Genomic DNA, 13,219 nt, shown 5'->3' with positions numbered 1-13,219 from the left:
TAAAAGCAAGTAACAAGCAACGCAGAAAGGAAAATAGTGGAGCGGTAGTTTGTAAACAAACAAGCTGTTTCGAGGGCCGCCTGCCACGTGTGCAAGTGAGAACCGACCCGGTCGTGTTTATATCAGAGCATCCGTATCGATTTAAGTAATCGATTCATTTGCGCACGTTATTCCACGTGCGCGCGCTCACTAGTAGGTCAAATGCGCACGCGCACGTCAACGCCCCCCCCCACACACACACACACACACACACACCTCCTTCCTCCTCCACCCCTCCACCACCACCACCTCCTCCTCCTCCTCCACCCTCCAGCCGGTTTCCAGTTAGCCGCCGCGCGCGGATTGAGTCAATCGAGCCTACCGAGAGGTGGTGTTGACCGACCGCAGCAGGTTTTCAGTAAGAAACCTGAAACAAAAATCCAGACTTCATAGGAAACTGACAGTAACGCTTAAGTCCATCGTTTTTTTTTTAACCCGACGGGTCAGCGGTGCCGGAGTTAAAGGCGACGCGGCAGAGGACGAAAGTAAATCCCGGAGGAAAAGCGCCCGAAGTGAGCTTGAAGGATCAAAGCTAATGCTAACTTAGCCATCCATTGCTAAATAATTACACGGAAACTGGGGTCGTTTAATCTCTCGCTCGATTTGACGTAACCGCTGTGGGCACGAAGTAGATAGTCGGGGGCAATTTGTTCAGTTATATGTCGCGTTTAATTTAATTATCGAGTGGTTTTGACTTTACATTTTAGGCCACGGGCGACTGGTAGTCACTTAGCCAGATTAGCTACAGCAGCCGGTCTTATTTGAGGTGACGCCGGCTCTGGAGAGGTGATATCGCTGAAGATAGTTCGCTTTCAAAGCGACTTCACATCGGGTGACATCAGTGTTTATAAGTTAGATTAAAGTTGGTAGTGTCTAAGCCTTGTGCTTCGCAATGCTGAAACAACAGCAGCAACCGGGCTCAGGCGGGAGAAAGGCGTCTAACGGAACATCGGGCCCCGCCGGGATGTCTTCCCCGGTCAGCGGCATCAACAGCGGTAACAGGATACCGGCTGGGAGGTAAGTTGGCTCGGGTGTTTCTGCCAGGACAGTCCGGGGATTGTCCTGTGACTCTTAGGGGCCTACCGGTTAAAGCGCTATGTGCCCGGTGGGCGTGACACGGAAATAGAGCTCGCCCTCACCCCCCCTCGAGCCAATGAGAGTACTTCATTTTTGATCGACAGTATATGTGGACCAACCAGAATGCTCAAATTGAACTCTAAGCGAATCAGTGAGGTGGAACAAAGTGTGTGGGGGGGGGAAGCAATGAGCAGCAAATCGGCATGGAGGCGATGCAAAGTTTATCTGGCCTGCCAGTGCTGGAGAAGAGTCGCTGGTAATCGAAAAACACGTCTATATTTCCAAGAAAAGCCGGATATAGAAACGTTATAATTACAGTGCACATATTTAATGGCCTGCACGTGGCCATGTGTCGTCCTAGTCTCTGAGATGAGTGTGTGTTCACTGAGGATCCTCACCATCGTCTTTGTTTTGCAACCGTGTATGCAACTAGCTGTGATACAGTCCCACGTGGACATTATATATATTGAAAAGTGTATTTTAGCATCCAAATTGGTCTGAATCACTTTGCTGAATATCAGAAAATGACAGTAAACACCGTTTTTTAATTTGTACGTTTAATATGATGTTACTTTCTCATTTCCTTTCTCTCTTGAAGGCTCACAATTTTTTTTTTTTAATGAATGTGATCCATTAAAAAGAAAAATCGCAAATACTGAAACGTGTTTTTGAAATGCTAACAATAATACGGAAAACGTATTAAGCATAAAGCATAGTATTCAAAAATGATGAAGACACTTGTCAGGCCACTTAAGTACGCGTGTCAACTTCTCAAATAGCCATATGTTGTGTATGACGAATGTGGCACTGCCTTGACCGGTTTTGTAAACAAGTTATGCTCCTTCCAAGTAGCCAAACTATCCTGTTTCTTCCAGGAATCGGACTTCTGCGAAGCCATCATTCCAGTCGTCTCCTGTGAGTATCCTCACCTACAATTGTTGCTCAGCAAACAAACAATCAGGGTCAATATTGGAAAAGTGGCTCATGTTTTCTCTTTACTTTTTTTTTTTTTTTTTTTTACTTACAACTTTATTCTTATAAACAATATGATAATATAGAAATATACGGATATTTTACCTCTGTTACAGCTCGTTGTTTCTCATCTCAGGGTTAATGGTTAACACTTTCACAATCAAGGTTCTCGGTATATAACCATGTTATTTTAAATATGACGCTGTGTGACTGTTTTTACATCATGTCCTTATAAAACTTTGTCCTGAGAGATCCTGATGTTTCCCCCCCCCCCACGTATAGGTGTTCGAGGGTGTGTACAACAATGCCAGAATGCTTCACTTCCTCACAGCCGTTGTGGTGAGTCATTTAGGTTGTTGTCAATGTCCTTCCCAAGCCATGATGTTTATTCAGAAAAAAAATGGCTTTGACTTTATAGTAGTATTAGAGGTCAAATTGAACCTACCTACTGTAAAGCTACCTTTTCCTTCATGGTGTGATGTGAAGTCAAAGCCAGTGAAAGGTTAGAGTAACTGAAATCTAACTGAAAAATACACAAAAAGCAGCAGGCTGTAGGGCCTGTGTCATAGCTACTTCTGATATTAAATATAAACAGTGTAGGGGGTACGGTGTACAAATTATGTATCATAAAGCCACAGATTATGTCCAGTTTTGCAGGTAGCACTGATCTAAATAGCAATTTGTTACATTTCTGGTTAAATAATATAATAAATCTTTTTATTTTTGTGTATGTTTCAGGGGTCCACCTGTGACATAAGAGTGAAGAATGGCAACGTGTTTGAAGGCATTTTCAAGACTCTCAGTTCTCGGGTAAGAAGCTCATGTTGAGCACACATGCACGCCCCTCCACTAAATTATTGAAGCACTGCAAATAATCCTGTCGGTGAAAAATAAAACTTTTCCCTCAGCTGTTTTATCCCTTTTGTGCAAGTTCACACAGTCCTCAAATTTGTGCTGCCTCTCCAATGTCTGATCCTCAGTGCGAGTTGGCCGTGGATGCTGTTCACAAACGCAGTGAGGAGGCAGGCTCAACATCAGGTCTACCACGGAGGGAGGACATTACCGACACCATAATCTTCAGCCCCTCAGACTTGGTTACAATGATCTGCCGAGACGTTGACCTCAACTTTGCCACCAGAGGTACAAACACACATAAGCTGTGGGTCAGGTCAGGACACTGGGGCAAAAAGTAACAAATACAAGTTCTTCGCAGATCATGTGGAGTGAAGACGTATTGTTTCTCCTCAAAAAGAGGAGTGTTTTATGTTAAAAACGAGCATTAGATCTGTGTCCATGCTGAGAGCATTCTTGATTTGTAGTAAATGGTTTTCTTGCTTTTTTTTGTACATGGCGGTGATCTTAGAAAGTGCACACTTTAAGAAACGAGGAGTGAAGTGTGAGAAAAATTACTCAGAGGCTTGGTTCAAAATCAAACACGTCCGACATTTATTCTTGCAAGAAGGAGCAAATACATCCACCCTCAAAGAGAGGTGTCCAGCAGTGCTTCCAGATCTCCTCAGTAGGGCAGCTTTTATACAGTGTGACAAATAGTTGACAGTCACTCCCATTCCTTTTGTATCTGCTTTCATATGGTAATAGAGTTGATTGGCGGTAACAATTGTAGGGAGTGGTCAATTAGATGCGGAAAGTAAAACAATAAAGGAATCACTTGCAAATAAGAGAATACAAGAGACTTTTCAGAGCCACAATGCAAAGTTTTTTTTTTTTTCCATCATGAAGTATCTAAGCTGATTGTGGTACCTGACTGGTATGAGTCACCTCTTTATTATGGGGAAAGGGGGAGGTGACAATTCATCCTCTTCTCTGCAGGATGCTTAAAAGGAAAAACAATGAAGAACACGGTTTCATTGTTTTTTGATTTTCATCAGACCTAAGCTCAGGCTGCAGGCAAATCCTGCCAAAGGGAACAATTTTAGATCGTTTCATCATGGCCTGTTTGTTTTTAGACACCTTCACAGACACAGCCATCAGCTCCAGCCGCATCAATGGAGAACATAAGGAGAAGATTTTGCAGAGATGGGAAGGAGGAGACAGCAATGGAGAGAGTTATGATTTGGAAAATGATACGGTGAGTTACTCTTTCTTTTTAATGAACAGATACACCAAACATCAAATACTATATGGCCTAAAGATGTAATATAAAAATACAGACCCTCGATTATTCACATTCTGTATATACATCCTGTTATTTAACCGTTATCTGCTAATGTTGAAGTATTTTTTTTCACCACCTCATTAATGTCCTCGTTTGTCCCCTCAGTCAAATGGCTGGGATGCCAATGAGATGTTTCGTTTCAATGAAGTGAAATACGGAATCACGTCAACATATGATTCAAGCCTCTCCATGTATACGTAAGTTATCATTTGGATTCTTTGCTGTCGGAAATGCTTTATCAATTATCATTATTAAGATAAGCTAAAAACTGTAGGAAAAAAACACCCGAAATATTCTGATGTTGAACGATTTACATCTTGTGTGTTTGCTTACTGTCAGTTTTCATCTGACCTGTTTGTGGATTTAGTTGTTGAGGCTTCTCTATTTAGTGATTATCAAAGCAGATAATGTCAGTGTGTCTGGTTTAATGTGAGCAGATGGACTTTAACTGGTTAAAATAGAAACTCTTTGAATTTCTATTTTGAAGATTGCATCAAGATGTTGTGTTTCATGTGTCTGTTACAATTTGTGTCAGAAGTTAGAATCTGTTCACAGTATTATGGTTCTTAAATGGCAGTTGTGTCCATGTTAAATGAGATTTTTAAATTGAAATCCTGCTGATTTCACTCAATAATATCACTTAAACTAGAGAGGGAGGAAAACAGTTGATAAAAACATATGTTTGAGGTCAATAAAGTCATCATTAGCACTTTAAAGTGTCATTGTGGCTGTAAAACAAACACAAACTTGCTCCCAAAGTTATTTGCACTGATTTTAGCTTCATCAAATGTTCTAAAGGTTTCTTTTTCTTTTTCTCTTTTTTTTTTTTTTTTGTTTTTTTTTTTGTTCTACTTTTCTCTCTTACCTCACAGCGTTCCATTAGAGAGGGGCAACACTGACAACTACCGGCAGAGGGAGGCACGCGCCGCCCGCCTGGCCAGTGAGATCGAATCGAGCCCTCAGTATCGCCATCGTGTCAACCTGGAAAACGACGAGGGCAAAAGTGAGGAAGACAAATACAGCGCTGTGGCGCGGGATGGCAACGACAGGGAGAGGGGTCGCGAGAGCCCCCGCGACAGAGAGCGGGAAAGAGGCAGAGACAGTCCTGGAGCCAGCAACAGGTGAGAGGGACAGACGAGATACTGGAGGTCGTCCTCCTATTGATGTCTCCCCACGTTTGGTGATAACTGACCCCACCAAACGTTATGCAATGGTTGCACTTCATCACCCCCCAAGCCACCATTTTTTTTCATTTATTTTCAGCTGAGTCCAGACCTCTGCTTTACGTGATAATCGGACCAGCTCCATAAATATCACACTCTTATTTTATGATATTTTTTATGTTAGCACAGCTTAAAAGCACAAATTGTTTTGAAAAATCTGGCTCTTTTGTGCATTTATGTTGACGTGGATAGTTTTTTTTTTTTTTTTGTCAACTCATTCCAAGTTCAAGAAGTTAGAAACTCAAGTAGATTTCATGATGTTTCTGTGCACCAGTTGGTTTTGATATTGTCAGGGGCTTGGTTCAAAATCAAACACGTCCGACATTTATTCTTGCAAGAAGGAGCAAATACATCCACCCTCAAAGAGAGGTGTCCAGCAGTGCTTCAGATCTCCTCCGTAGGGCAGCTTTTATAGTGTGACAAACAGCTGACAGTCACTCCCATTCCTTTTGTATCTGCTTTCATATGGTAATAGAGTTGATTGTAGGTTACAAGATAAGGACATCAGTTAGATGTGGAAAGTAAAACAAAAAGAATCACTTGCAAATAAGAGACTGACTGACAGACTTTCCGGAGCCACAATGCAAATAAGAGAGAGAAAACAGAAGCGACTTTTCAGAGTCTGGTTGACAAGAGACTTTCCGGAGCCACAATGCAAACGAGGAAGAGACCAATCTTTTTTTTCCCCATCAGATATTGTAGTATTTTTTTTTTTAACATCGGCCACACGTGTTTGATGTGCACTCTTTCTCCATCAGGGAGGGCAAGTACATTCCGCTGCCTCAGCGCCAGAGAGAGATGAACCGGGAGCGCGAGCGAGCCGAGCGAGGTCCCGGCGGGCCTCCACCTCACAATCGTCTAAGCGGAGGTTACCGCTCCGCCCCTCCATCCTCCTCATCCTCTTCCCCCCGACCCCCTCTTTCCTCTGCCGCCGGGCCCCAGCCTGGCGTCTCCCCCTCAGAGAGAAGCAGCCCTCTGTCGGGACGAGGCGGGGCCTACGCTCCCCATCACCCACAGGGAAGCCCCAGCCCAGGCCCGGGCTCTGGCCCCGCGAGCCCATACACAGCTGCCTCTCCTGCTGGACCAGCACCCACCGCAGCCTCCGCTTCGACGGCGCCATCTCTAACCAGCCCCCCCGCCCCACACGGACACACAGTTCCTCATTCCCACTCACTACCGCACTCGCTGTCTGACGCCGGCAGACCTGTTAACGGAGGTAAGCGCGGGAACACGTGTCAGAAATTGTTTTAGCAGCTGTAACATCTGCGCATGTTGCCAAATTCAGATGTCTGTGCCTTTCAGTCTCTACCAGAACATCTCCTAAAGCCCAAAGACCTCCACAGTCGAGCAGGACGGGACGCACTCCAAACTCACACAATCAATCCACAGGTATACTCATTCAGTCAACTGACGTTTTCCTATTCTCCTGTTATTGATACATTTTGCCTGAAACTTAACCTTCACTTTTCTTTTTTTCTTTTTTATTCCTATCTGTCCTTGCAGCTGCTCGTTCCCCTAAATCAGTCTCTTCCCAGGACACGCCTTATTTGGACACTTCGTCTGTCTCCCTGCCCGCCCAGAAGACGTCTGGCCCCGCCCCCCTCTTCCCTGTAGATGGTACGGTCTCACCTCATACCTCCTGTTTTGTTTTGGTCAAAGTGAAAACCATTCATATCCTATAATGACATGAGCTTCAATGACTTGAGTAACCTCAAAGCAGTCGGCGACAGATATCAAAGGTGGGATCTAATGAACTTCTGTGTCGTCTTCACAGTGAATGAGATTCTTGGTGCAGCTGCAAAAGAACGCTCAGCAGAGAGCACGAGCAGCACTGAGGACAGCAAGAGCGGTAAAGGTGTGTGCACTTCAAAAATTGTACAGGTTAAATCCTGGAAATGAATCTCAACTGGACACATAAATTAAACGAGGCACAATCACAGTGGGCCTGGTTGATCACCCTTTGTCTTTGTGACAGCATGCACAAGAGTTTTCAGGATGTCACATTTTCATTAACCGTTGTTCTCTCTCTCCTCCACCAGCTCCCTCAGTTCAGCAAAGGTCGCAGATCGAGGAGCTTCGTAAATTTGGCAAGGAGTTCAGGGTGAGAGTTGAGCTGTCTTTCAGTGTAGAGTGTGAAATAAGAAAGTCGGTGACCGATCGGACGTCAAACATAACCCACGTCTTATTGGCGTGCGTGTGACCATTAACATTTATCACGTCACACTGAATCATTCTAGTCGGCCCACTCTGTCTTTACAAGTGAAGATCTGTTCACGTTTATGTAACGCTTCTTAGTGTAAAACCTCCTTCACAAGGAACTTTGCTTTCTTTAATCCCATTATTTTTATCTGATTGCAATCGAGCACAATATTCTGTAGTATTCTAGTTGTTTTACTCATTCTAGTTGAAGAGGGGGAATCCAGACGTGCCAACTTTTTACACTCGAATGTGTTGTATAACTGCAGTGTCGTCGTAGCTTTGGACATTTGCTTTGTCTTCACATAAATCTTATTGACTAGATTTGGTAACAACACCGAGGACCACATTTTTGCCCAACAAGTAGCGCTCCGACAGTAATTTCTTGACCTTCTGTGTGGTGATTAGCTGCCGAGCGAACAGTAACCAGCATGGAGCTGTACTGTGTACAGCAGAAAAAAAATAATGTTTTGGGCATTTTTATTTAAAAAAAAAAGAAGTGTCCTGAGCTGAAAATAAAAGGTTCAGAATCCCATCTGTTTTGGGGCAAAACAGTCGGCTGCCACGAATAAAATACTTGGCACAAATATTCAGCGATTACTGAATGGTAAAATGTGAATACAGTGAACCCTCGCTATAACGCGGTTCACCTTTCACGGTCTCGCTGCTTCACGGATTTGCATCGTGCATTGAAATCACATTACGACTATATGTAACGTAGATATATTTAATGTCCAGTTCTATCTATTTCAATTGTAAAATAAAGGTTACTACTTCACGGATTTCGCCTATCACGGTTTCTATTTGGAACGTAACCCCCGCGAAAAACGAGGGTTCACTGTATACCATTCTGATTAATCAAATCACAGCCAGTAGATGTGCTTAAATTGTCATAAAAAAAATACAAGGCAACGTTGGTAAAACAGTCTGCATTGATTTATGAATTAGTATTAGATGTTCTTGCAGAACCCAGCTGTCCACTTCCAATAAATCATGTGTAATTATCACCAGGCTGCAATACTCCGACTCCTCTGTTCTGATTCTGCTTTGTTGTTCATGTGGGAGATGTTGGAGTAGAGCGACTCATCAGTCCCGTGTGTCATTGCTTCCTTTCTAACTTTCCTGTCAGCAGACGCAGTATTTCATGTTTTACTCTTGAAAAATTGAAATGTGAATTGATTAATCATCACACTCGTCAGTTTGTATTCCACTTCAGCCAGACATTTGGCCTTTCGAACACCCACACGTCCTGGTTGTCACTTCCTGGCTTCTTTCCTCCATCCAGCTCCAGCCGAGTGGAGGCAACTCCAGCTCTCCCAGTTCCCCGGCAGCAGCAAACCCTCCCGCCGTCGGCGAGGTTCCCCAAGCCAGCGCAGCCAAGCCCTCGCCATCAGACCCCGCCTCAGAGCTCAAACCTCAGCCTCCAGCTTCCAGTCCTTCCCAGCCGCAAGCTCAGCCTTCACCAGCTCCCGCCGAGGACCCCACCAAGGACGCGGCGGCTACGGGGTCAGCTGCCACTACAGCGCCTCTTTCAGACAGGCAGTCGCCCGCCGCCCCTCAGCCGGCTAGGACCCCGGGAAGTGAGGAGGTCAGGTCCGAGACGACGGAGCGGACAGAGGGCATGCCGGAGTGAGTTTCCAAAAGGATCGGAGCTCTTCCGATGTTAACAATTTTGAATTGGCTTGCTTGTTGTTATTTTGCTCTTTCTAACAATTCTTCCGTCTTCTAGCCAAGTGAAGAAATCAACCTTAAACCCCAACGCTAAAGAGTTCAACCCGAACAAAGCTCAGATGCCCATGGTAAGCCAATTCATTCCTGTTCAATCTAAAGATCTCATTTAAAGCTTTAGACGTTCACAGAAAGCACTTCAGGGATGTTGTACGTCTCTCAGAAAATATATTAAAAGTGGAGATCATTTCTCCCATGGCGTGAGAATGCTGTCGTGTGGTCCAGATATTTAGTGCATCATATATCCTATCGTAGTAAACACGTTGAATTATGGCGTTATTTCACGTGTTAATGTGTACGTGGGAAATAGTGATTTATTTACTGTGTCCTCGGACAGACGAAGCCCAACACGGCGCCCACCCCTCCTCGGCCGACCCCTCCAAGCCCGGTGGTCCTGCAGCACCCAGGCGGACAGGGTCCAATCTACAACACTCCCTACCTCTCCTACGTCTCACAAATCCACTCTGTGCAGGTACAAAACCTGAACTGCGTTTCTTATCTTCCTGAAAATGTTGTTTGTGTTTCCTCTGAAAATATTTTGAGGACATGGAGAATCTTTACGGTCAGGTTTGTATGATATAACGGCTGCGCTGCTGAATTTGATCGGAATATAATTACAAACCCCTGATGAGAAACCATCCATATATTTTTTTTAATTTTTTTTATTGAATTGTGTTTTATGCAGAAACTAAGTTATTTCCATCGTTGACTCACTTTGATTATGATGATTAATTTAGTCATTAGAAAGTAAAAAAAAATCCCAACACGGTTTATGTCCTTTGATGTCTTCCGAGTCCAAAGGGAATCCTCCTTTTACTCTTAATAAAATAGTCAAAATGCAGGACGTATTAACATTTGCAGTGATAATCAGATTAACTAACCACTTATCAAAATGTTGCCAATTATTTTCTTTACGTTCACGATTATCTTTTGGATTTTTCTTCTCTACACGGCATCAGTCGTTCTTGCGCTGACCTGTTGATCCTTTCTGTCTTTCAGCCCCCGCCGATGTACCAGTACACCATGTCTGCAGTCAGCCAGGGAAAATACGCCAGGACCAAAGGTAAATGCAGCGTTTTTGTTTCTCCAGTGCCGTCAGCTTTTCTCCGTTATTGTTTCTGTAATTGTTTCAGCCCTCCAAAAAGGAATTTGCTGTAAGCTCTTGTTAAAAGTTTGACTGGATTTGAATTCTTTCCTTTCACCAGGCTCAGTCGTGGCTCCACGCTCGGATCACGGTGCTTCAGCGCCCCAAATGCTGCAAGCTGCAGCATCAGCAGCTGGGGCTCCGCTGGTGGCGTCCCACTACCCTCAGTCCTACCTTCAGTACAACCCGCAGCAGTACAGCCAGCAGCAGGTCATCCAGGCCATGAGTCCCTACCCTGGACAGGTAGGACGTCTCCCCCTCTTAATCCTTTTCATAATTCTGGTTTGAAAAGGTTTGCAGTTGCTAAATACACTTTTAACCAACTCAGAAATTATTGCCCACGTATAATTCTACTGAGATTATTACAGTCACATGAAGCTACCTGTTCAAAGGGAATATTATTTATTTCTCTCTTCTGTCCTCCTCGACAGCCGATGTACTCCATGCTGCAGGGTGGAGCCCGAATGATCGGTCAAGGAGGGGGCCCCCACCCTCAAGCCCTTGGGCCACCAGGAGGCCCCCAGTTCCAGTCACAAGGAGAAGGACCTCAAGGACCGCAGCAGGGCATTTATGGTAAAATGTCTAAACACGGGGGAGGAGGCGGCGGCCAGTTTTCAAAACATATTGCGCCCATGCTTCATATGCAAGTCAGCCCTGACACCAACCGTCTCTCTCTCTCTCTCTCTGCTGTGTAGCTCCACAGTCGTTCTCTCATCATTCAGGTGCAGTTCATCAGCCTCAGCCCTCCAGCACCCCGACGGGCAACCAGCCCCCCCCCCAGCACGCTGCTCCGAGCCCTGGACAGGTACGATAGCCCCTGCAGGAGGCATTCTCAACGACCGGGCTGCGACCGCAGTCTTTCCAGCGTTGGTTTATGTTATCTGATAAAAACCAGTCATCTCTCCACCCCTGCGTCTGCTTCCTGTCAGCACGGCAGAGTTGATTTGTGTAAAAGTACATGAAGTTTAGCATTCAATGAAACTTTTTTACCCACAAAACCTTCAAGTGATTCTCACTTTGATAGACTAGTTGTGAGTTTTGCGTTTCAGTAACTAAGTAAACACGAGTTTTAACATCAGATTTCCATCCTTTTTGAACCTTTTTTTCTACGTGCTTTGTCCAACTTCTCAAGGACCCCTAACTTCTCTTCGATGTTGTTCACCTTTTTGAAAAGGTTTCCAGGATTTGTTTAAAGTGGAAACATGAATGTGTGGCATTGCCATAAATTCTGGTGTTATGTCACTTGCACTGGTATTTAACCGGTGTTGTACTTGCATACGGTACCTTTGTGCTGATACCTGTAGGAATGTTACCTTGAATTATGTCGCGATAAATGCAAAGAACCACTAGTTTTGGTGTCCCTTTTGCGAGGAGGCACAAGTTCAGCCTCCTCACAAGGATCCATCTCCAGGGACACAGCTTGTTGTGGTTTATGCATGTTGTCGCGTCATTTTTAACAGCCTGGTTTGTCCTTTCAGAATGCCCAGTCGGGCCCACAGCCCCAGTCCTTGTACCACTCAGGTCCCCTGTCTGCACCCACCCCACCCAACATGCCGCCGGGCCACACGTCTCCGCAGGGCTCTTACCCCATCCAGGGCTACAGCATCCACAGCCACCAGGGCATCTCGCCCTCTTACCCCCTGGGACAGATAGCTCAGGTATTGCTCCCGTCTTGTCTGCTTCGCCATCTCACTTTGATCCTACGGTGTTGTTTTAACCGGAAGCCTTTTTGTTATGAGGTAAAACCTTTCGTTCACTGATCTCCTCGCTGCCCCTTCAGGCCCATGTACAAGGAGCCATGTCGGGTCCCCACCACTCGGGGAGCCACGGCCAGCCCCAGTTAGTGATGCTGCAGCCTCCTCAGCAGGGCCCCGGCTCCGTGCCTCAGCACCCGCAGCACGGACCTCAGCAAGGAGCGCACCAACACTTTTACATACCCCAACAAGGTAGGAGACACGGTGCCAACAAGCCTCCCTCCCTTTAAACCGCTGGCATGAAGGTGAATCTAACTGTTGTTCAAAGTGCGAGCTTCACAATTTTTTTTATTGTTTGTTTTTGTTTACCTCCCACAGCGATGCAGGTGCAAACACACCCCGCTTCCTTCCATCAGCCTGGAAACTAAACCCCCTCCCCAAACGGTCCCCACCCTCCCTCCCCACCCCCCGCCTGCTGGATGTGAGGCCCAGAGTGAATGCGACTCGGGGGGAAAAAAACTTGACAGGATCACACAGAGGAGAGAAGAAGACAAAAAGTCTCCCGGCACCTTATTCTTCTGCTGTAACGCTCTTCATCAGTACAAACCTCGGTGGGAGCCCCGAGGAGGACCTTTCTGAACGATGGTGACAGAGCAGCGTCCGAGCCCGGCCGCCATCCAGCTCCTCTCTCCAACTTGCGAGGCACCTCGCTGGGCGGAGCAGTCGGAGGAGGACAAACAGCAGCGGACTCTTTATCTTCCAGCAATGTGTTTTTATCCCTGTGGGGTTTTTGTAAGTACCATGACACAAATGGGAAACACAAGACTGTCGCAGGATTCTCTTGAATACAGCATGAAAGGAGGGATTTGAAAACGAGAGGGGATTTTTAGCAAAACTTTTTTTTTTTTCTTTTTAATTTTTTTTTTTTTTTTTTTTTTAACTATCTAGTCATTAAAACCACCCCTTTACC

At 45.3% G+C, this 13,219-nt stretch overlaps 1 protein-coding gene across 1 annotated transcript; it reads left to right on the top strand.

Moving 5' to 3' along the window:
* The first annotated feature begins 329 nt into the window (after positions 1–329).
* LOC138617002 (ataxin-2-like protein) lies at positions 330–13,180 on the top strand. The gene is made up of 23 exons (XM_069691639.1): positions 330–1,056; positions 1,992–2,031; positions 2,371–2,427; positions 2,827–2,898; positions 3,069–3,228; positions 4,056–4,177; positions 4,370–4,461; positions 5,137–5,385; positions 6,246–6,703; positions 6,790–6,876; positions 6,991–7,104; positions 7,262–7,342; positions 7,527–7,588; positions 8,969–9,312; positions 9,413–9,482; positions 9,749–9,883; positions 10,411–10,474; positions 10,617–10,798; positions 10,987–11,128; positions 11,251–11,360; positions 12,034–12,213; positions 12,336–12,501; positions 12,628–13,180. The coding sequence occupies exons 1-23, from the start codon at positions 932–934 to the stop codon at positions 12,675–12,677; spliced, it is 3,162 nt and encodes a 1,053-aa protein (XP_069547740.1). The 5' UTR covers positions 330–931; the 3' UTR covers positions 12,678–13,180.
* The last annotated feature ends 39 nt before the right edge of the window (positions 13,181–13,219 follow it).

This window comes from Brachyistius frenatus, unplaced genomic scaffold, assembly GCF_029030835.1.
Source record: "Brachyistius frenatus isolate BFR_SWC_R1_liver_20210118 unplaced genomic scaffold, ASM2903083v1 Contig_11, whole genome shotgun sequence".
Lineage (NCBI taxonomy): Eukaryota > Metazoa > Chordata > Actinopteri > Embiotocidae > Brachyistius > Brachyistius frenatus.
This window is presented reverse-complemented; position numbering and strand designations above follow the sequence as displayed.

Excerpts from the sequence above, each read along its gene's own strand:
- LOC138617002 (XM_069691639.1), top strand. The coding sequence starts at position 932 with ATGCTGAAACAACAGCAGCAACCGGGCTCAGGCGGGAGAAAGGCGTCT. Across the intron at positions 1,057-1,991 it reads AACAGGATACCGGCTGGGAG|GAATCGGACTTCTGCGAAGC; the intron begins GTAAGTTGGCTC and ends TGTTTCTTCCAG. Across the intron at positions 10,799-10,986 it reads TGAGTCCCTACCCTGGACAG|CCGATGTACTCCATGCTGCA; the intron begins GTAGGACGTCTC and ends CCTCCTCGACAG.